Below are 24,991 nucleotides of genomic sequence, written 5' to 3'. Positions count from 1 at the left end.
TAAATTTATTTTCTTTTTCATTTCAAACCAAAATATATGGGTCAGAATTTCTCAAAAGGATCAACTAAAATTTTCAAAAAGTAATTGTTAAATCGTTTTTCTTTACTACTACTGTAATCAAAATAAATTTCTAAAAATATTAGACCAAAAAAAAAAAATTATTAAAGTTATATAAACAATTGAAATTTATAAGCTGTCTTAAATTAAAAAAAAAAAAATTATCTCCAAATCCAATTGACAAATTTAAAAAGAAGAAGGTTTTTCTCGTCTTGGAATGAAAGTATGAAAAATAATTTTTGATTTCACAAAATTGTTATTTTTAAAATAGATAAGAAAATCCTATTTTTTGTTCTAAAATTTGTCCACTGGATATACAGAAATTTTTTTTGCTAAAAATTTCATTTGTTTGTAATATTAACGAATAATCTTTTTTTTTTTTGTTCTATAATGTTTACGAAAACTTATTTTGGTCACAGTAGAATTCAAAAAAATTATTTAACATGGAAAATTATATTTGTTAATTTTACGTAATCCTTTTTAGAAATTTTGATCTAATGTATATATTTTTTTTGCCTCTTTTTATTTGCATTTCAAATAAAATATAAAACATATCCTATCTATATTTGAATCATGTAAAAATATTTTTAATTTAAAAATATTTTATTAATTATGCATCATCACTAAATTTATTTTGATTTAATTTAAGACATTTTTTGTAATTAAAAAAATCATTTTTCTATATTTATAGAGGCTAAGATTTTTTAGTCGCTTTCATAATTTTTTTTTGAAATACTTAAACACATAATATAATAAAATGTAGTTTATTGAAATAATTTGGAAACAATTTACAGTGTGTGTGTGTGTGTGTGTGTGTTGTATTTGAAAATGATGAATTTCAATATAATATATGACTACAGCTAATGATTATAGGTCGCAGAAAATTCAAGAATGGTATGAGGTCGAGGGGCATTTATAGGGTTCATGAGTTCACGTGACGTGATGTCACGTTACCTTACTGCGACAGGTGTTGGTTCACATAAATGTAAATGTGTATGTTCGAACCCTTGATCCTACAACTTACAATTGTCAGTTAATCAGTCGCATTATTTCAAATACCTTTTGATATGCTGAAGATAAAAAAGCAGATCACTGTATAAATATGAATGTTCATATATGGAGGGTGACATAAAATTTTATATTCTTCCCCTAACGAGATCGCATATATTTCTTTAATGAATTTCAAATTTATCATCTATAGCTTTATAAGAATATTTTTAATAATTAATAGCATAATTATTAATGTGCATGACTTAAAAATTGTTTTTAGTGTTTCGTCTAATTTATATAATAAAATAATATAAATTAGACGAAACATTAAAAAAAAATTCTCCGGTTCAAAGCAAGGTTATTTGGCAACCTTGCACCAACCTTGCTACAATATTACCGTGTAATCTTACTAAGCAATCTTGCGATAATCTTATTGTGCAAGCTTTGCAGTAACTTTACATTGCAATCTTTTGGTTACCGTGCAAGCTCTCGGTCAGGTTGGACATTTGAAGCTTACGTGATATATCTGGATTGTTATTCTCTAGTGGAAAAAGCAGAACAATTTTTCCAAAAAAATCTTTATATTTTATTCGAAAAGTTGAAACAAAATGATAAGAGAATTTTATGAAAAAATTAATAACAAATGTAATATCGATTCAAAATAATTTTGTTTAATTTAAAAACGATGAATTAAAAAGTAACTAAACTTTTCTTCCTTTATATTGTAAGTTACTACATTTTTATGAAAAAAAGCTGCGACCACAAAATATTTTCCATGTTAACCAAATTATAAAGGTAATAAAAAGAGCTTGGAGAGTTCGATGTATCGCCATTAATCTGTAATCGACAATTTATGATAAAATGAAAATCGCTAAAAATAACATTTAATTGTATAAAAGTTGTCTCACTTGTAATATCGAATAAGATTTTTTCTTTTCCTTTCAGGACTAATATCATCTTTAATTATATATTTTAAAACACCATTCCACACTTCTACAAGTACGTCCGACCAATTTAAATTTTTCATGTCAAATGGAAATAATATTTTATCATCTTGTGAAAGTTTTTCCCATAATTCTTCAATGTTTCTATTCTCAAATAACCATTTTGTTTCCATAAAAAATTCCAAGCTTTTAGAAAGTTTAATTCCTTTTTTGTAAATTTCATGGAGCCTAATAAATAAAAATCAATTAAACAACTTGTTGTTATTTATTCATTTAGAAACAATTTTTCATAATGTGAATTTTTTTATTAAAAAAAAAAAAAAATCTATAATATATTTTGGATTTTAACAATAAAATATTTCAAGAGTTCAGAAAATAACGTTTTTTTAAAAAATCTTGTCATTCACGTCAAGTTTGCGTTAAAATTTATGAATAGTATTTAAATATACTTACATAGGTTTTTTTCCTAAAATCTTTAAAATAATATCACCAATTAAAGCTGGCAATAAGTGAACAAAGAAATTTAAAATATTAAATGTTCTTCTTGATTTGACTTTAGTTGCATCAGGAAAATAAACGGCTGTGCTTGGAAGATGTTTAGGACCACGAGTGCGAGCAATTATTTCACATGTTTCTTTAGTAAGGGGATTTTCTTCTCCATTTACATAATTATACACTGATAGTGTAGTAGTAGTATTTCTTTAAAAAATTCTTTAAAATTAAATTTTCAGTTTTTACTTAAAATAGGTACTCAAGTAAATACATAATAAATGAAAATAATTAACCTGTTTCTTTTATTGGCAGCATCCCAAGTAGAAGCTATAAGGGCATTGCCGACAAAATCTGCTGGTACAAAGTAAACATGATCTTTTAAATCAGGAACCAATATGACGCGAACAATTCCCATTGCTAACCACATAAGACCTTTATTAAGTCCTTGAGCAACATCAACCCAGCCTGGGAATGGTTCTTTATAAGTTGCCAATGCTATAAAAAAAAATTGAAAAATTTCTTTTATAAACAATACCCAAGAAGCACGAAATAATATCTCAATATTGAGGTATTAAAAAAACCCATATGAAATTCCCAGAATTAATAAAATTACTTAATATAAAATATATTATAGAAGTTATATTTTACTATATAAATTACCTATTGGAAATCTATAGATACAAAACGGAAGGTCATTTGCTGTTTCATTTATTATTCCTTCAGCCATTGATTTTGTGAAAACGTAAGTGTTTGGATAGTCTCCTAATAATCTGAAATGAATTCCAATTACATTTGAAACACATTTTATAAATACTTATAGTAATTCCAAATATTGTACATATATATGTATAATATTAATATTATCAACCTTAAATATTCTTGTTATTTATCAAGTTCTCGAAAATATCAAATTCTTGAGTGAATTTGAGTATTTGGAAGTTATTAAGAATTTGTAACTTTGTTCTTAAAGCTTTATGTTTCGTTTCTTCAATCAATTCAAAAAACAGAAACAATTATATAACAATTGAGCCACCGCGTACAATAACCGCAGATGCGCTCGGGCAGTCTGGCCCAGCCGCAATATCTACTACGAATTGAGTGGTGGGAACGAGATTTGGCCAATAAGAACACTAGAATTGGCCTACACCGCGCAACTCGAAGTAGATATTGCGCTTGGGCCAGACAGCCCGAGCGCATTTGCGGTTACTGTACGCGGTGGCTCAATTATATAACAATTAAGTTAATAAAAGACTAGATTAAAGTTAGTTTACATTTTAGTAAATTCTTCTTCATCATTTTTAGACAAATTTCGTCGCTTTATTATTTCAATTGCATTCTTAACTTCCTGATAGGTCATAGGCATTGGATATACTTTCTCTTCTATTCGTTCAAGAGTACTTTGAATAAATGCTGTAGATATATGTACAGCTACCTACAAAAAAAATTTTATTTAAAATTTTAATAATTTATAATAGGGGCCGTTCATAAATTACGTCATACTATTTTTGACTATTTTAGACCCCCCCCTCCCCTATGTCACACTTTTTGCATACATTAGCGCCATTTTTTCTCACAGAAAAATAAAAGGTATTAAAATAAGCTGCAACGCTTATTATTTTAATCCATTTTGATTTTATAAATATTACACTTATGAATTATATTTATTTAATATGGTTTTTATTGACACATTTGCTGAATTTTATTTGATATTTTTAGAAATATATTTAATGAAGAATGACAAAAAAATTAATAAATAAAATAATACTATAACAATAATAATAATAATAAAAATAATAGGTATAATAAAATTAAACTTACTGTTAAATTTTTTAATTCTCGGCAAAGTTTGATTATTTCTATAACACTGTTAACATTAATAGACACAGCCACATTGAGAGGTTCATCAAATTTTGTAGTAGCAGCTGAGTGAATTACAATCGATACCTTCCAAATCACATAAAAATATATTTAAAATTATTTAAATTAAAAATATTTTAAAATACAGTATAATAAATTAGAATTTTTCGTATAAAAGTGCCTTTACTCTACCTCATTTATGAGCTTCTTACGATCTGCATTTGATAAACCTAAATCAGGTTTTGTCACATCTCCACTTAAAGGAATCACTTTTTTTATTGCATTAGGATCCTTTTCTTTCAAAACGTCAAACAACTGTTTAAAAATAAAAAATAATTTTTTTTCTAAAAGATACATCTTCCGCACAAACAAAAAAACAATAAAAAGAATAAAAGTTTGGAGTTGCTACCTTTGGCCTCACAGTTTTCCTAAAAGTATCAAATTGAGACCAAAAATTGCATCAAATCTTTGCAACGTTTTGATCCACATAAGTTATATCAAAAAGAGATCATTTTTAGAAATGATACACGAAACGGTCTCATTTTTTGATGCAAAAAATTTAATCAATTTATATCAATCATGGCCGAATTGAATCGACTCAAAATTAAACGAATTTTTTCAGATATTTTGGTAATAGTACAATTGCGGAGACCATTTCACTATTTAATTTGAAAATGAAAATAACAGAAAATCAAAGACAATGTGCAATTCGATAATTAAAAAGTGACAGCTTATAAAAAAAGCATTACCTAAAATGCATGAGAAAAAATTTGTCGATAAAATCAATATAGCCTAGCTTTTTAGAAGGTAGATGGCAGTTTTGCTTTTTATAAAAACGATTCAGAAAAAATTTAAAGAAAGAAAATAGATGAGTGCTGCCATCTACCTTCTAAAAAGCTCGGCTATATTGTATCATTTCTAAAAATGATACACAAAACGATCTCTTTTTGATATAACTTATGTGCATAAAAACGTTGCAATAGAAAAAGATACAACCAAGTTTACTGTGAGCTTAAAATTGAGTAATTTAAAATTTATAAAATTACTCAATATCAAGACCAAAAGCCCTAACATCAAAGTTTAATTAAAAAAGTTCTACATAAAATTAAATTAAATAAAAAGAATATTTATTGTGGCTGCAGATATGTTATAAATTTTTAATTTATTAATTAACAACATAATACTTACTTCTGCTTTAAAATATTCGTCAAACCTTTCATGAATATCTTTTCCTTTTCTCGGTCTCATCAGGAGATATATTTTTCCAATTTTTGGTAAAGATCGTAAAAGCTTTTCCAACAAAATTTTACCAATGAATCCTGTTCCTCCTATGTAGTTAATTTTGAAAATTTGTTATTATACTTATAAAAATCATTTTTCTTTTGTTTTAAAAAAAAAATTCAATCAAAGAATAAATAATTGTAATATTGTTATAGAAAACATTTTTTTTTTAATCTCGATAATGAAATAACAATAATACCTGTGATAAATAAATTGTGTCCATCAAAAAATTTTTGAATTTCCGTCATTTTTGTAAAATTTGTTTCTAGGCAAAAAATTTAAGTATGTGATCTACTTGCGAAAGAATCAAAGTTCGACTGATCGACGATGATGATTTGTTAAATTCTAACAAAAATCATTGTTATTGAATGGGCGTGTGAATTTTTCATTTAAAATGATTCATATTCAAAAGTTTTATAAATAAATTTTCAATAATTTATGAGCTTAGTATAATTAATTTCGAAGCTTTAATTAAATTACAGTTTCCTCAATAATATTTATTAGTTTTAATTTGAATATGTACATTCGTTTAAATATATTCATTACTAATTATTAATTTCTATTTAGTGTACTTTAAAAATGTAATTTTGATTCAGTTTCAAAAAAAGATTGAATAACTGTATAGTGATGTATGACAATTTGTTATGGTAATTTTTTTCATCGATGAATCGGCAAAAAATATACTTTTTTTTTTATGAAAAAAAAAAATATGAGAAAACATAGCTATCAAAAAAGGGACATAAGCCAAAAAAAATTGTTTAGTTTTGTTTACACTTTGTTTAAACAATTAATTAATTATTAATTAATAATTAATTCTATATTATGTAAAAAAGTTGCAACCACAAAATATTTTCCATATAAGCCAAATTATGAAAGTAACAAAAAGAGCTTGAAGAGTTCGATGTATCGCCATTAATCTGAAATAGAAAATTTATTACAACAATGAAATTTGTTATAGGAATATATTATTTAAAAATTGTCTCACGTATAATATCGACGAAGACTTCTCTTCTCAGTTTCTGGAGTAATATTCTCTTTAAGTATATATTTCAAAACACCCTTCCACATTTCAATGAGTACTTCTGACCAATCTAAATTCGTCATGTCAAATTGAAATAAAGTTTTATCAACTTCTGACAGTTTTTCCCATAATTCTTCAATATTTTTATTATCAAACGACCATTTTGTTTCCAAAAAAAATTCTCCATTTTTTAAGAGTTTCATTCCTTTTTTGTAAAATTTGTGAAATCTATACATATTGTAAGAATCATAAATTGTATAATGTTATTTATACCTATATGTGGATACACAATGCTTTGAAAAGTTCAGAGAACAATTTTGCGTAAATTATTTTTTTTGTCAAATTTAAAGTTTATGAAAATGTTGTATTGTATTTTAAATTATAATATACTATTTGTTATACGAACTCGTTATATTTATTATGTAGGTAAAATATATAGTTAACAGCGAATAGTACTCTCTAAATTTGAATCAATGGAATTTCACTGGTAAACCACCCAAGTAGAAATATCCGTAGCTCGCCGTAATTAAACACCGGCATGGTACTGATCCAATACTGGCTGTCGGTATTGACTTTCAGTACTGGCAGTGTACTGACTAATACACCGAATCAGTACTATGTCGGAGGTAAAAAAATATTAAAACCAGTACTGGCAGTACACTGTCATTCACACCGAATCAGTACTATGTCGGTGATAAAAAACATTAAATGAAAAAGTCTTTAAATTATTCCAATAGGTAGAAAACGATGATTTTTTATTTAAAAAAATGTATATTAATTTCTTTCGAATACTTTCCCTCAAAATTTTGGATGTAATTGTAATGTATTATTATATACCTATATAAAATATATTTATGTTTTTTTAGTTATTTTAGTACTCATTGAAATATGTGCATTAAGTTATTTATCATGCATACAATAACAATAAGTTGAGAATTTTTTTCTAATAGTTTTAAAAATAAAGCAAATGTAATTTTTTCACTGTAATTTTTAAATATTATTAATAATTAAATATTAAATTTAAAAAATTTTTCACCATTCATATTTTACAGTCGTCTTTTATTAACTTATTTTTAATTATGTAATTCATCAATCATTTTTGTCTGTTTTAATATTATTTACGGTAAAAATAATTTATTAAAAATATTTAACTGAAATTGATATCCAGTTTTATTTCATTAAATCTTTGTAAAAATTGAAAAAATTTTGTGAGTTTAAAAAATTTAAGAATAAATTCATTTTATTTTCGTGATCAATAGATAATACAAACTTTGAAATCAAAACTTTTGTATTAGGTGAACTACTTCAAGTCAGCACTTCAAGCCAGCGCGGCTGTGCGGTATGCGTATCTGACTTGCGTTCTAAGGGTTTAGGGTTCGATCCCCCATGCGTGCGAGATTTTTCGTTCTTAGTTTTAAGTGTTATAAGTACAATATTTGTTCATGTGTAATATCAATTATTAAATAATTATTAAATTAAGTATAAGTGCAAAGTAAAAAAAAATTAAATATTATGAATTTAAAAAAATAAAAAAATTTACAACACAAATTATTTTTTGTAAAATAATTTAATTAATATAAATGATAATTATTATTTTAATTATTTATTGTCAATAATATTTTATATATTCTAAATAACATTAACTATTATTGGCTTCACATTACCTGTTCGTGGTAAAAATGGGAGTAATAAGCTAATAAGGATGAAATTTGCATTGGAAAGCGTGTTTTAGCATTTTGTAAAAAAGTGAGATTTTAAGTCCGGATGAGTACTTTGCCAGTATTATGCCAGTATTATTCTAGTACTACGTTAGTACTGGTGAGCGGGACAAAATCAGTACTGGACAGCGTTACCAGCCAGGGTTGGTCCACTACTGGCCCAGTACGGCAGTCAGTACCGTTATACTGACTGGCAGTGTTGGGTCAGTACTATGCCAGTGGCACATTTCTACTTGGGCAGTTATAAGTATACCAGTGGTTTCATTCAGTGAAAATAACTGATTTTCAGTGAAATTTTCACTGAATAAAACCAGTGGTATACTTATAACTGGTTCACCAGTGAAATTCCACTGATTCAAATTTAGAGAGTATATTTAGATATACTTACATAGGCTTTTTTCCTAATATCTTTAAAATAATATCACCAATTAAAGCTGGTAATAAGTGAACGAAGAAATTTAAAATATTAAATGTTCTTTTTGACTTAACTTTAATTGCATCAGGAAAATAAACGGTCTTACTTGGAAGATATTGAATACCATAAGAACGAACAAGTTTTTCAAATATTTCTTTAGTCAGGGGATTTTTATTTCCATTTACATAATTATATACAGGTAAAGTGATATCCGATCTTCTGTAAAAAAAAGCATTAACATTACTTTAAATAATTCGGGCGTTATTAAGATCTTAATTTATTTTCTCCCTATCCTCTCTCTTAATTTGAATCAGTGAAATTTCACTGGTGAAATAGCTAGAAGTCGGTTACTGAATCATTTTGTGAAATTTTCACTGAAAATCAGTCATATATCACTGATTTACAGTGAAAATTTCACTAAATGAATCAGTCAATCTGTATTATCGGTAATGGGTAAAACAGATTGACTGATTCATTTAGTAAAATTTTCACTGGCAATCAGTGATATATGACTGATTTTCAGTGAAAATTTCACTAAATGATTCAGTAACCGACTTCTAGCTATTTCACCAGTGAAATTTCACTGATTCAAATTAAGAGAGCTCACATACACGGATTTGTCAATTTCGAGCTAGTTTCATTTATTAATTGTCAGCTGTTTTACTACTCTGAATTTAAGATTATTGATATAAGTAACAAAGTAAATTACTTATTTGTTTTGTTACCAGCGTCCCAAGCGGAGGCAATAAGAGCATTGCATACAAAATCAGCTGGTACAAAGTAAAGATGATCTTTTAAATCAGGAACCAATATGACGCGTATGAGACCCATTGCTGTCCAAATTAGGCCTTGATTGATTCCTTGAGCAACATCAACCCAACTTGCGAATGGTTCTTTATAGGTCGCCAATGCTATTACACATTAATAAAATATATTATATTTCTATAAAAAAAAAAGTTGGAAAATCTTTCTTATATTGATTAAAGTATAGATTGTAAAATAAAAAATATATTATAAAATTAAATTTTTTGATTTCAATCTTTCATCACATTTTTAATCATATACATTGAAAAAACAGTAATTGATGTTACTAGATGCATCTGGTTAAAAAATTTCTAGTCATATAAAATATAATTAATAAAATTAAAGAATTCCAGTTATAAATAATTTTGGTTTATTTCTAGTAAGATCTTATAATATGTAACAAAACAATTTTTTACTAGAAAAATTTTTTTGTTAAATTAACCGAAGAAATATGACCAGAATTTTTTAACCAGAAACAGAATTCTAGTATTCCCAATCAAAAATTTACTACTGGCGCAGTACTAACTAATTAATATTTTATTATATAAAATGGAAAACGCCAAGAATTTTTATTTTTTATTATAATATATATTGCAAATTATTATTTTAAAAAATCAAAAAATAAATATAAAAATATGTTTATTATAAAACCAAAGTTTTGAGAAAAAAAAGTATACGTAATTTTTTTTGTACTGCGCCATTAGTCAACTCTGGTATAATACTGAAATTTTTGGTTGGTTTGTAAAATCAGTCAGAAATTATATGATATATTACATAAATTACCTATAGGAAATCTGTAAATACAAAATGGAAGGTCAGTTGCTTTATCTTTTATTATTCCTTCAGCGATTGCTTTTGTAAAAAGATAAGTATTTGAAAATTCTCCTAATAATCTGTAATATGAGAATTTTAATTATATTATGTTTAAATTTTTAATTTAACGTATTTTATTAATAGATATAAGTAAAATCGTTGCAAAAATTTAATAATTCAATTTTTTTACAAAATAAATTTATTTATCTGAAATAAATTCTTAAATGACAAAAATATATTTTTTTTTTGTTAAAAAAAAAGATTTAACAATTTCTGCAATTACTTAAATATAATATTTATATATAATATAGGCAGTGGAACCTCGATACCCAACCAAAAATTTCAGTATTATACCTTGATTTTATTTTTCAACATTAAAATGTATTTTATTTTGCTTTTCTGTGGGTAAAATTATTTAAACGAAAAGTTTCCTGAAACCAAACCTTAAACATTTTGCAAGATTTTCTTATTGTTTTCAGATATGCAGTAAACCAAAAAAAAAAAATTTTAAACGATCATACTAAAAATATATAAATTTGTTTATAAAAAATTTATATCTTTTTAAATAAAAATTTAAAAAAATTTTCTTGACAACACTTGTTAAAAATCAAAAAACAACTTTTACTTTCTTAAAAAAGTTTTTCAAAAATTCATTTTGATGCAAATATTATATATAAAAATAAATATTATACTTTTAAAAAAAAAATTTTAATTTAAAAATTTTTACCGGAAAATATATAAACCTACCAAAAAAATTACGTATACTTTTTTTTCTCAAAACTTTGGTTTTATAATAAACATATTTTTATATTTATTTTTGGATTTTTTGAAATAATAATTTGCAATATATATTATAATAAAGAATAAAAATTCTTGGCGTTTTCAATTTTATATAATAGAATATTAATTAGTTAGTTGACTAATTTAATTAATATTTAATTTGTGTTGGGTTACTAAAAGTTTCATACACTTTTTCCTAAGTATACCTGGAGTGAAACTTATTTCTGTTACAGTTAAAGCTTTTTTTTCGTATACAATAAATTACGAAACTGCCAGTACTCGGCCAGTACTGAACCAGCAGTGGTTACCAGTACTGGTGCCAACTCTGGTAGCGAATACTGGTAAAATGTTATCATCCTAAAGTTACGCCAACTCTGGCGCCAATACTGGGTGCCAGTACTGCCCCATTACTTGTCAGTACTGCCCCAGTACTGACCAGGAGTAAATTTTTGATTGGGTATATATGACGAATTTCTTTAACATTCTAATTACCAGAGTTCTTCAACTTACTGCAAAGTTTACTTAAAGGGGATATTTCTATATATAACGGTTTTAAAAATTTGGTATTTTTTTAAAAAGATATTTTAGAAGTAAAAATATATATTAACGTGATGTTTGTAATAGAGATATTTTAATAGGATTAACTCTTATTCAAAAATTGTTTAACTAAAAAAAACTCCCTTAACGAGGTTCCAACGCATTGTTTTGAATTAGTATATACATTTTAGTAAATTGTTTCTCATCTTTTTTGGACAAATTTAGTCTCTTTATTATTTCAATTGCATTCTTAACTTCCTCATAAGTCATAGGCATTGGATATATTTTCTCTTCTATTCGTTCAATATTACTGTACATAAACGCCGTAGATACGTGTACAGCAACCTATAAAATAATCCATTTTTCTATTTTAGCAAAATATTGTTTTTCGTATCGTTTTTTTTTTTTGTTTTTATAAAAATTCACATACTTTCAATTTCTTTAATTCTCGACAAAGTTTGATTATTTCCAGAACACTGTAAATATTATTAGACACTGCTATATTGAGTGGTTCATTCATTCTTGTAGTGGCAGCTGAGTGAATTACAATCGACACCTTCAAATTACAAAAGAATTTTTTTTTTTAAATTATTAAATATTATAAAAAATGGAAATATTCAACTAATTAAAATTACACACAAAATTAAAAGGCATTAAAATAAGAAGCGTTGCAGCTTATTTTAAGGCCTTTTAATTTTCTGTGTACTCTTTAAAGTCATTGTAGTCAAATCAGTCAATAAACAGCTATATATTTGAAATCAGTGAAATTAGTTATTTAATTATTTTAATTAATTAAGGAAAAATAACTAATTCAAATAGCTAAAATTTAACAATTAATTTCACATCGGTGAACTTTTTTACTGATTCAAATTTAGAGAGTAAAAAATGAATGAACCAATATACCTCATTTATCAGCTTTTTTCGATCAGCATCTGATAAACCTAGACAAGATTGTGTCACATCTCCACTTAAAGGAATTACTTTTTCTATTACAGAAGGATCCTTTTCCCTCAATGGATCAAACAACTGACAAAAAATAAAAAGTATACATCTTATTTTTTAAGTTTTTGCTAAAAAAATTCTTTTTGCGCTATCATCAGAAAACAATGAGAAAAATTCATTATAAGACACAACCCAGATATTACGTAAGTTTGAGACATGATTTTGCAATATTGCAGTGCAAGCTTGTCACAAGCTTCAAATGTGAATAATTCTGTTTACAATATTTATTTATAATATGTACACTTACTTCAGCTTTAAAATATTCGTGAAATCTCTCTTGAATATCTTTTCCTTTTTTTGGTCTCATCAACAGATATATTTTTCCAATTTTCGGTAAACTTCGTAAAAGTTTTTCCACCAAAATTTTGCCTATAAATCCTGTTCCCCCTGACGAGTAAAATTAAAAAATTTTTATCACTTCTAAAAATCACTTTTTTTTAATATATTTTCGAATATTTTTTTTGTCAAAAATAAAATTGTACCAAAGAATAAATAATTTTAATATTGTTATAGAGAAATTTTTTGTTTTTTTTAATAATGAAATAATACCAGTGATAAAAAAATTGTGTCCTTCAAAAAAATTTTGAATTTCCGACATGTTGATGAAACTTGTTAGTAGACAAAAAAATGTAATTGTGTGTCCTTCTTACAAAGTATCAAATTTCACTGATCGACAATGATTGTATAATGAATTTAAATACAAAGCAATGTTACTTATTTGACTTGTGAATTTATCTTTTAAAATACATTATATTAAAAAGTGTTTATAAATAAATTCTCAACTTTGGTTGACATTGGTTTTTAACCTTCAATTAAAATACAATTTAAGCAATAAATTATTATTAATTTTTTATTTAAATTCGCACATAAATATTTTGTTTTTATAGACAAATATTTTTTAATAACAATTAATATATATATATACCTGTTATAAATAAATTTATCAAAGAATTTTTGAATTTCTAACATTGTTGTAAAACTTGGTTTTTAAAAATAATTTTAGCGTGTGATCTCTTTACAATGTATCAAATTTCACTGATCGACAATGATTGTTCAATTCTAACGCATTGTTATAAATTAATGTGTGAATTTTTAAACGAAAATGTTTCATATTCAAAAGTATTATATAAACGAATTCATACTATAATTTTATATAAATTGTCTATCATTAATTTCAAACCTAAAATTAAATTAGATTTTTCAATAGTTTTTGAGTTTTCTTTTAATTTCTTATATACTTCAATATCTTTATTTACAATTATTAATTTTTATTTTATCTATACTTAAAGTTTTTATAAAAAAAATTATTAATTTATAACAAATTCAATTTTAATAGATAATTTTGAATCGAAGTCTTAAGTTGAACTTTGGTTCCATAGATTGTATATAATTTAAAGTTTTCATTTGTTGTCTGTACAGAAAAGTCAGTTTCTACTTACGGAAGGTAGCTGTATAAATATTGTCACCGTGTCCTCATTAAATGCTTTTGTTAATTTTATGAATAACATTTATTTTACATAAGTAGGTGAACGCAGTCTAATGTCTGAATTTAAATTAATAAAAATTTTAACAAATTTTAATTAGTGACTGGGACTTTTTGCTAACATTAAAATTTTTTTGGTTAAAAAAATTTTAATTACGAATTCATTGTTAAAATAAATTATCCAATATTATCCAAAATTACATAATAATATATAGGCAGTCACTAATTCAAAATAGTTAAAAATTTGTGCTAATTTAAATTTAGAGGTATATTTTTTAAAAAAATTCCATACTTTATTATTTACTAATATAAAACTAAATATTAAGTTATAATTAGTATGAGAGAATCAAAATTTGTATAAAATTTATTTATAAACAATAATTAAATTTTTTATTTTAAGATAATAAACTTCGATCACAAAATATTTTCCATAATAGCCAAATTATAAATGTGGCCAAAACAGCTTGTAGTGTTCGGTGTATCACTAGTAAGCTGTAAAAAAAAGTAATTCTAATAATGACAAATATTATATAATATATATGAAAAAAAATAAAATTAATAAATGATCTTACATATAATATCGACGAACCGCTTTTCGTCGATTTTCAGGACTTAAATCATCTTTTAATATGTATTTTAAGACTCCTTTCCAATATGCCAGGACAACATCGCTCCAATCAATTTTCTTCATATCAAATGGAAATAATTCTTTATCATCATTTGAAAGTTTCTCCCATAATGATTCAATTCTATTATTGTCAAATGTCCAAATTGTCATTGAGAAAAATTCTGTCGTTTTGAAAAATTTCACTCCTTTTTGATAGATTTTATAAAATCTATAATATAAAAAATATAAAATTTGTCCAAATAAATGATTTTATTTTTATTATTATTATTATTATTATAAATGGCATTTTTTATTTTGTAACTTACATCGGTTTTTTGCCCATTATTCTATAAACTATATCACCAGCTAAAGCAGGTAATAGATGAAGAAAAAAATTAAGAATAGCGAATACTTTTGGTGATTGAGCTATAAATATTTCAGGATAATAAAGCATCTTTGTTGGAAGTAAATGAGGATGTGTGGTGTAAGCAATTCTTTCAAATTCCAATTTAGTAAGCGGATTTTCATTTCCATTTACATAATTATAAACGGGCACTTCAGTTTTTGAAGTTCTGTAAAAAAAAAAAAAAAAATTATGCCTATATATTTTATAGAAAAAGTAAAAATATATTGGATTAAAAAAAAAAAAATTTCTACTTATGTTTCTTTTACTATTGTAATCGTTCTTGTTTGATTAAATATATTTTATTCAAAAAAATATTTTAAAAAAGTTCTTCAACTTCTAATAATTGCCCAGGTAGAAAAATTAACATTACTAACGTTACTAATGTTACTAACGTTAGTACATATAAAAAAATTAAGAAAATGTTTCTAAATTGTATTTTTGCAGAATCTTGTCGAAAATCGTCCACCAGGAAGTATTTAATGTTCTTACCAGCCCTTTTTATAATTTTCATTTCTATTATCACTTCCACTTTTTTATTTTCATTACCGTTTCCACTTTCACTTTTTCAAATTCTCATTCGCACTTCCATTCCTACTTCCACTCTTTCTAATTTTCATTTCCACTTTCACTTCCACTTTCACTTTTTTATTTTCATTACCACTTTCACTTTTTCTAATTTTTGTTCCCACTTCCCTTTTTCTAATTTTCATTCCCACTTCTACTCCCATTTTTTCCACTTCTAATTTTTATTAGCTGTTACCATTTCGACTAAAACTCTTTCTAATTTCCATTTACACAACCATTTCCACTTTTTTTAATTACCATGGATGGAAATTAGAAAAAGTGAAAGTGATAATGAAAATTTAAAAAATTAGGAATGGAAGTGGGAGTGAAAATATAAAAAAGTTGTAATGAAAATAAAAAAGTAAAAGATGAAATGGGAATGAAAATTGGAACAAGTGGAAGTGAAAGTGTGAATGAGAATTAGAAAAAGTGGAAGTGGCAATGAATATAAAAAAGTGGAAGTGGAAATAGGAATGAAAATTAGAAAAAGTGGAAGTGAAGTGGGAATGAGAATTAGAAAGAGTAGAAGTGAGAATGGAAGTACGAATGAGAATTAGAAAAAGAATAAGTGGAAATGGGAATGAAAATTATAAAAAGTTTAAGTGGAAGTGAAAGTGGTAATGGGAAAGTAGTGGCAAAGTTTCTGTGAAAATGTATTTTAGAAACTTTTAATGTTTTTATAGGTACTAACGTTAGTAACATTAGTAATGTCAGTAACATTAGTAACGTTAGTAACGTTAATTTTTTCACCTGGGTGAGTTTGTTTAAGGAGGCTGAATTACCTTTTCATTTCTTTTTCAGTATCCCAAATTGAAGCAATTAAAGCATTACACACAAAATCTGCTGGCACCATGTAAACAACTTCATTTTTATCTGGACAAAGTAATGTATGTATAACACCTAGTCCTAATCCCATCATGAGTTGATTAAATCCTTGAATAGTATCAACCCATCCAGTAACGGGTTCCTTATAAGTTGCTGATGCTGAAATTAAATTCAAAATCGCGGTAACTCCGAAAATTAAAGATAATATAATGAGTTTAAAGCCAATACTGTCGAATTTTTAAAAAACTTCTGTCATTTTGATTTTTAAAAATCGAATGCCGGATTCGTAATATCAGCAATTTCTGCAATTAATTATATTATTTTCGATATTTCGAAAAATTAAACATTTTTCCTCCTCACCAATTGGAAATCTGAAGACACAAAATGGAAGGTCTCTTGCTTCTTCATTTAAAATTCCTTCTGCAATTGATTTTGTAAAAATATACGTATTGGGAAAATTTCCCAATATTCTGTAAAAGTAAATTTTAGAAAATGTAAATTAATTTTTTTTGTTTTTTTAAAGTCAATCAAAAAATTTTAAATATTATAAAATTGTAAATAATAAAATTACAATTTAGTAAATTGTTCCTCATCTTCTCTTGATAAATTTCGTCGATTTATTATATCGACTGTATTGTGAACCTCCTCATAAGTCATAGGCAATGGATATATTTTTTCTTCAATTGTACAAGAATTATTGCGAATAAATGCTGTCGATACGTAAACAGCCATCTTTACAAAAATATTTTTAAAAATTTAAGAAACAAGTTTTATTTCATTTTTTATTGAATAAAACAGAATTAAACTCACTTTTAGTTTTTTTAATTCTCGACAAAGTTTAATTATTTCTACAACACTGTTAACATTAATATCCACTGCTACTTTCAATGGTTCATCAAATTTTGTTGTTGCAGCCGCGTGAATAACAATAGATACCTTAAAATTTAAAAAAAAAATTTAAATTCAATATTAGAATGTAAAAAATTTAAATATTGCAAAGTGTAAATAAAAATTTCCTGCTAAAAAAGCAATAAAATATTATTAAATAAATCTTACCTCATTTATAAGCATTTTACGATCTTCTTGTGATAATCCTAAATTCGATTTTCTAACGTCACCATTTAGTGGTATAATTTTTTTCACAAAAAATGGATCTTTTTCTCGCAAAGGATTAAATATCTGTTATAAATAATATAGGTTGAATATTTTATTTAATCATCTAATTAAATGTTTAATGTGTTTTTAATTTTTTTTTTTCATTATTTTTTCTATTATATATATATAAAGGAAAATATTATTATCAAATATTTGACAAAATTACTTCTAATTTGAAAAATTCATCCAATCGTTGTTGTATTTCTTTTCCCTTTTTTGGTCTTATTAGAAGATAAATATTTTTTAATTTCGGTAAGCCGCGTAGAAGTTTCTCCAATAAAATTTTTCCCATAAAACCAGTTCCTCCTGTAATTTAACAAATAATAACAAAATTTAGAAATTTAAGAAAATAAAATAAATTCTTTTAAAATAAACATTAAAATAAAATATTGTTACCTGTAATAAATATACTTTGATCATTATAAAATTGTTGAATTTGAGACATGATTAAAAAAGTTTAATTATTAACAAAGGTATGCAATCACTGCGTGATATTTGAAAAGTAACTGAAATATTCAAAGTTTTCGGCTTACAAATAAGGAAATTAGTATTGAATTTTTCATTTTTTATTGTTACATATTCAAATATATGACGTGTAAATCCATAATCGCATTTATCTAATTTGAATTGTTCTTCATTTCAACTATATAGTATATTAGACAAAAACGAATTTGTACTAATGAAATTTTATTTGGAATAAAAAATCAACGAAAGTTGTATACAATTTTTTTTAAATTTCTATAAATATTTCTATAAATAAATAATATGTATAATAGGTAAAAATGTGTATTTGCAAAATCAGTAAGAAATATTAGAACGAAATCGATTTATGAAAAAAATTATATTTTGTTTATTCTCTTATTAGAATAAAGGGAAGAAGACATGAAAGGGTGGAATCCCTTTTTTTTTGCAGTGTAACCGTGAGATTTCGACCATATGACACAACAGTCGGTCATAGACCCTATTTAGCGCAGGTGGATATTACTAAATAGGGTTATTTAATCATCATTCAACCTTATATTGATGCTAATCTTTTATCGATACTCAAACATATTAATTTACTTTTTTATTTACAATTATTAAATGTTTAAATGGAGGAAAAAAAAATAAACAATTACCGCGGAACTGACAATATTTATTTATCAATAATATAATCATTTATCATTTTGATATATATTATATATATATATGGAAGTAATCGAAGAAAAATGTTTGTCAAATAAAATAATGAGACGCAAGTTTGATTGCATATATAGAAAATATTTTATATTAAATATAATTTTTATTATTATTACTATTTATAAGGAATATAAAAAATTATAATCTTCCAGCAACTTTATGATAATTATAGTATGTATGATGAGTCATTACAGAATGAAAATAGTTGCAGCATTTATGTGACCAAGTTCAGTATAATAATAACACGCGATCAACTATAACTTCCTTCATAATAATTATGATCGCATTAAACATTCGTAGGTCACATCAAAGTGTCGAGCGTGTTTGTTGCTAATATTCTGGGTTAATCGTATAATCGTGACCATCAAAATACGCACAGGAAAAATAAGTGGATAAATTATTATTTATGATGAGACTATATATATATATACAAAACACAGTGTATATAATGAAGAATCATTTCAATTAACTTGTGTAAATTTCTGTACATTATATCAAAAGAAATATAATATAAGAAATTTGAGAAAATTATTATAAATATGAGTGAAAAATTAATACTTACTTTTCATTTCTTCTTCTTACTGTCTCTTTTTATTACATTATAGATATATATATATATTTTGTGTTTTTCATTTTTTGAAAAAACTTTTTTTACCACCCGTGCAGAAATTGAGACTTTTCATCCCGATTACCGACCTGGCCCCGATCCTATTTCCTGTTCTGGCTCCGGGTTAGTAAATTTCTATGGGCCCGACCTGGGCCGGGCCTGGTTCCCATATTTAAAATTTAAAAAAAAATAGTAAAAATACACTTATAGCATTTTATGATATTTTTTACTCTTTAAATCTAAATTAGTAAAAATGTTTACTAATTTGAATTAGTAACTCACTTTTTGCTTATGAATTAGTAAAATTTTACTAATTATTAGTAACTTTTACTAACAATTAGTAAAATTTAACTAATTCTAAAGCAAAAAGTAAGCCTCTCTTGAATTTTACTAATTGTCAGTAAAAGTTACTAATAATTAGTAAAATTTTACTAATAATTAGTAACTTTTACTAATTCATAAGCAAAAAGTGAGTTACTAATTTACATTAGTAAACATTTTTACTAATTCAGATTTAAAGAGTAAACGAAACAATTATTCAAATAATTTTTTTCAACCTTTTATTTCATTTTCATTTTATAAGATGTTTTTTTAAATGCAGATTCATAAAATAATATTGATTAATTTTATTGTTTTATTTATCAATTAGAGATAAATAATTATAATTTATTGAAAATTACAATTACTATAAAATCGGGCAAATAACCACCCACACAGCACAGTATATTGCTGTAAGCTTACCTCAAGCTTACATGTAATTTTTGTAAGCTAACCCTGTAAGCTTCAGGTAAGGTCGAGGTAATATAAAAATGTCCGCCATACAGTAAGCTTACACAGTAAGGCCATAGTAAACTTACATGGCAAAGTCACTGTAAGGTTACAGTAAGCTTACACGGCAAGTTTTCAAAGGTATCAATAAATAATTTTTTTAAAATATTTATGCGCAGTAGCTTTCTATGGCACTTACGAATGCGCAGTAAATTTTTTTAAGCAAACCCTACCGGGTTTTTTTTATATAAATGACAAAATAAATATAATTGTGCAAAACAATTTATTGTTTACTGTAAGTTGATAAATTAATACTTTGTTATATGTTACACGGAGAGAAATAGATGGTACGGGGTACTATCTAGATAGTACCAGGTACCATATTTGATCTTACATATACGGACAGCAATCTAGATTCTATCAGTAACAATCCAGATTGTACGGAGTAACGTCTTGATTGTAGTGGGTAACATAACCATACTTTTTGTAACATCTTTGATAGTACCGAGTAGCATAATGATAGTACCGGATAACATCTACTTTTTACCATCTTAAGATCATAAATTCTTACCATCTATTTCTCTCCGTGTAGCAATTAATATAAGCTTACCGTGTAAGCTTACTGTAACCTTACAGTGATCTTACCGTGTAAGCTTACAGTGCCCCTACCATGTAAGCTTACCATGGCATTACTGTGTAAGCTTACTGTATGGCGGACATTTTTATATTACCTCGACCTTACCTAAAGCTTACAGGGTTAGCTTACAAAAATTACATGTAAGCTTGAGGTAACACCCAAAAAAAAGTAATCTTATACTTAGAGGAAAATTCCTCTTCTAATATCCTCTAAATATTTCCTCTTAAAACAAGATTATTCAATTGAAATGTAGAATATTTTTATTCTTCATTTTAATGGAAGAATGACAAAAGGATTCCTTTTGTATTTTCCTCTTTAATTAAGATTTTCCGTTTTAAATTTAGAAGATTTAAAAAAAGGAAACGGAAAAAAATAATGTAATCGTTTGATCCCTTTCCCTGGGTATGATAGTTGTGAAGTTGTTTTTTAACCTTTCAGTTTTAATATTTCTGGTAAAATGTCAACAAAAAGGACAAAAAAATGGATTTGCTTTATTAAAAATACAGAAAATATAGTTAAATTCAAATTAAATGAATATTTTTAACGCTATTTTTAGATTTAAAAAAATTTGGATATTTCTTGTGAAATTTTACTACTCAGGTAAATAGAAATACTATAACCCCATTTTTGAATCTTTCGAATTTTTTAAATCTTTTTATTTACTTTTTTAAAAAAGTTTTAAAACGTTAAATAATTTCATATATGAAATTTTTTTCTGTCCTATAAAAAATGTTAACTTTTAAACATATCATGTTTTAAAATTATTTATGCGCTGAAAATCTCGTTGATCATTACAACTGATTAATGAAAACTTATTTTTTGTATTTTAATTATCAATATAAAATGTTGATAATTAACCAAAAACATGACATTGTTAATGTTATATTAAAAAACAATTTTTATTATTGTATTGAAATGAACTATTATAATTTTACTTAATTTTAATTTAAAAATGTATTTTCTGGAAAGATTTTATTATTTGATTGAAATTATAAATATTTTATTGATGGCTTTGACATTAAAAACAATTTTACGAGGTTTAGATGTCGACATTTAATTTAAGAGGAAAATCCTCTTAAATGAAGAATAATAATTTTGATACCAAAATTAAGAGGAAAATATGCATTTATTTTAGAGGAATCCTCTAGATTGAAAATTACTTTTTTTAGGGTGAAGCTTACAGCAATATATTGTGCTGTGTGGGCATGGCCCTGGTCGGGTCCCGACCAGAATTCCAGATCGGGCAAATTGGCATGGCCCCGGTCGGGTCCCGACCAGGATTCTAGATCGGGAAAATTTGCCTTGCCCGGTCGGGTTCCCTGTTTCATTTTGATCGGGCCCAGATTAGGTTGCCAGATCTGGCCCCTGTCGTACCTGATCTGGACCCGACCAGGGCTCGGTCAAATTTTCTGCACGGGCATCTTATGAAAAATTTTTATACAATGAAAAGAATGTCCTATTTTAAGACAGAAAGAAAGTCTTATTGTTTTGTGATGCAACATTTTTATTTAAGGTAGAGTCTTTAATAAATTTACTCTCTAAATTTGAATTAATAAAATTTTTTACTAATTTTTAGCCATTTTTCACTAAAACTTTAGTAAAACAAAAATATTACTAAATCAAACTATAATATTTTACTTAAAATTAATTTTACTAAAAATTTCTACTAATTTCAATTAGTGAACAAATTCTAACTATGTAATTAAAATTTAGAGAGTGCGCAATGGATTTTTGTCATATTCTATTAAAACGAAGTGTAAAAGGAAATGTGTTTTTGTAGAGAAATATATTCTAATTTTGAGAGAATAAACAGGAATTTATTTTGTGTGAACTTATTTGATTTTTTTAAATAAATAAAATAAATACATTTTAAAAATATTTAAACAAATGTAATATTGTAGTTTATTTCTATTTGATAAAAAAGTTAATTCTTCTAAATTTCCTCTTCTTTTTGATTTTATTGTTTTCTAACTTGTTGCTCGGTATAATTAATTTAGAGTCAAATTAATTCTATCCCAGATAGCACAAAAGCTTGCTGCAATTTTACGGCAAGCTTGGCGCGCAATATTGCCAACCTGACCGACCCAAGCTTATTTGGTAAGCTTACCGAAAGATTATAGTGTAAGGTTGCACCAAGATTGCACTATAAGATTATATCAAAATTGCTCAGTAAGCTTGCAGTGAGTTTGGTGCAAAGTTGCCAAATAACCTTGCTTTAAACCTAAAAAAAATTTTTTTTAAATGTTTCGTCTATTTTACTTTCTAAATCTGAATTCGTAAAAATGTTTACTAATTTAAATTAGTGACTCACTTTTTGCTTTAGAATTAGTTAAATTTTACTAATTGTTAGTAAAAGTTACCAATACAGTGAAACCCACGTATATCTGATTTCAAGGGACCGGAAAAAAAATCCCATGTAAGCGGGGATCCGAATTATGCGGGTCCGATATACGTGGGTTTCACTGTAATTAGTAAAATTTAACTAATTCAGAAGCAAAAAGTGAGTCACTAATTCAAATTAGTAAACATTTCTACTAATTCAGATTTAGAGAGTATATATATAATAAAATTCTATAAATTAGACGAAACATTAAAAAAAATTTTTTAGGTTCAAAGTAAGGTTATTTGGCAACCTTGCACCAACCTTGCTACAAGCTTACCGTGCAAGCTTACTGAGCTAATCTTATTTTGCAATCTTGTACTAACCTTACGCTGCAATCTTTCGGTAAGCTTAGGTGGGACATTTGAAGCTTGCTGCAAGGTTGTTGCAAGTTTACGTGCTATCTGGGAACTCTATTATTTAAAATACTTTGCACTGTGGGCCACGAAGCATATGCAAAAGCGGCCAAAATTAGAAACTTCATTGGATTTAGTCGAAACTTGTTATCGAAATGTTTTTCGAGTCACTAATTATGAATTTGAGGTCAGATTTACAAAATTCAAAATGGCAGATTCAAAATGGCGATCCTCCTTGACTATTTTTTATCGGATTCGATTAAAACTTGATATTGAAATGTTTTTCGTGTCGCTTATTGCGAATTTAATGTCAGATTTAAAAAATTTAAAACAGCAGAACCAAGGAGGAGGCTCAATTTTTTAAAATGTACTTGGAAATACTACCCGAGTAGAAATCCCCAAGGTATGCCTAAAATGATAATTGGCCCTAAGCTGGTCCTGACTTGACAGAAAATGTTAATATTTCCTAACTTGGTCCTAACTTGGTCCTGCTTTTACAAGCCATTTTAGTAATATCGGAGTATTTTGGCATTATTAATTATAATTAATAATAATAAAATAATAATAAAATAATAAAAAAATATATAAATACAATAATAAAAATAATAAAAAAATAAAAATATACCATAGTTTTTTAAAAATTTTAATTAATTATTAATTAAATTTATATTAAACAAAATGAGAAGGGTTACATTTAATTTGAATTTTTTTACCCCTACTTGTTTAGTGATTTATTATTATTATTATTTATTATTATTGATTACATTTTTTTATTTTTATTATATACACCCAGAAAAAAGGGATTGTTTATTTGAAAAAGTCAGTTGCTTTGATTTGTTTTGTATCATTCGAAACAAATTTCCTTTTAAACAAAAAGTTTTTCTAAAATTTACATAAAGTTTCTTTGATTGAAATAAGTTGAAAAATTTAAAAGAATAAAAATTTCAATCAAAGAAGTTTCAATACTAATATAAAATCAAAAAAAATTTCTTTGATTAAAAAAATTAAAATTTTTCTGAAACAAAGATAATTTTTTTCAAAGAAACTTTCTATAATTAAAAAAAAAAGATTTTATATCGAAGAGAACTATAGTGGAAGAAACTGATTTATTTAAATCATAGGGTGCAAGCTATAAACCTTTGTAAAAGTCCAGTTATATTTAAATGTTTATTTTTTTAAAAAATCTACGAATATTTGATTGTTAATACATTATTTATGTACATACATGGTAATATATATTATATATGCGTAAAGAAACAAAGATTTTATAAGTAAGTTTTTGTATATATGTATGTACTAAAAATAAAGCAAAT

General features: G+C 25.5%; 2 protein-coding genes across 3 annotated transcripts; both read right to left on the bottom strand.

Annotated features, from left to right (window-relative positions):
* Window positions 1-1,609: 1,609 nt before the first annotated feature.
* Window positions 1,610-5,962, bottom strand: LOC127286386 (fatty acyl-CoA reductase wat-like). 2 transcript variants are annotated; one of them, XM_051312789.1, is made up of 10 exons: window positions 5,821-5,962; window positions 5,529-5,668; window positions 4,533-4,655; window positions 4,302-4,427; window positions 3,755-3,915; window positions 3,144-3,253; window positions 2,777-2,978; window positions 2,445-2,690; window positions 1,956-2,219; window positions 1,610-1,884 (listed from the first exon to the last, which is right to left on the bottom strand). In XM_051312789.1, exons 1-10 carry the CDS (start codon window positions 5,867-5,869, stop codon window positions 1,788-1,790), a joined length of 1,518 nt encoding a protein of 505 aa, XP_051168746.1. In that variant the 5' UTR covers window positions 5,870-5,962; the 3' UTR covers window positions 1,610-1,787. The 2 variants fall into 2 exon arrangements, with proteins under 2 accessions (XP_051168746.1, XP_051168747.1); XM_051312790.1 differs by lacking the exons at window positions 1,610-1,884; window positions 1,956-2,219 and having other exon boundaries at window positions 2,567-2,702.
* A 296-nt stretch (window positions 5,963-6,258) lies between these two features.
* On the bottom strand, window positions 6,259-18,196 carry LOC127286434 (uncharacterized). Its single transcript, XM_051312860.1, has 19 exons — window positions 18,148-18,196; window positions 17,918-18,057; window positions 17,653-17,775; window positions 17,407-17,532; window positions 17,168-17,328; window positions 16,957-17,066; window positions 16,554-16,755; window positions 15,128-15,373; window positions 14,767-15,030; window positions 14,604-14,686; window positions 12,959-13,098; window positions 12,613-12,735; window positions 12,140-12,265; window positions 11,894-12,054; window positions 10,363-10,472; window positions 9,485-9,686; window positions 8,749-8,994; window positions 6,607-6,870; window positions 6,259-6,538 (listed from the first exon to the last, which is right to left on the bottom strand). The coding sequence occupies exons 1-19, from the start codon at window positions 18,194-18,196 to the stop codon at window positions 6,442-6,444; spliced, it is 2,973 nt and encodes a 990-aa protein (XP_051168817.1). The 3' UTR covers window positions 6,259-6,441.
* Between the last annotated feature and the right edge of the window lie 6,795 nt (window positions 18,197-24,991).

The sequence above is a fragment of the Leptopilina boulardi genome, unplaced genomic scaffold (genome assembly GCF_019393585.1).
Source record: "Leptopilina boulardi isolate dan_hultmark-lab unplaced genomic scaffold, ZJU_Lbou_2.1 LbouV2_354, whole genome shotgun sequence".
NCBI classification, from domain to species: Eukaryota; Metazoa; Arthropoda; class Insecta; order Hymenoptera; family Figitidae; genus Leptopilina; species Leptopilina boulardi.
The sequence above is the reverse complement of the archived record's forward strand: the minus strand, read 5'-3'. Positions and strand labels throughout refer to the sequence as shown.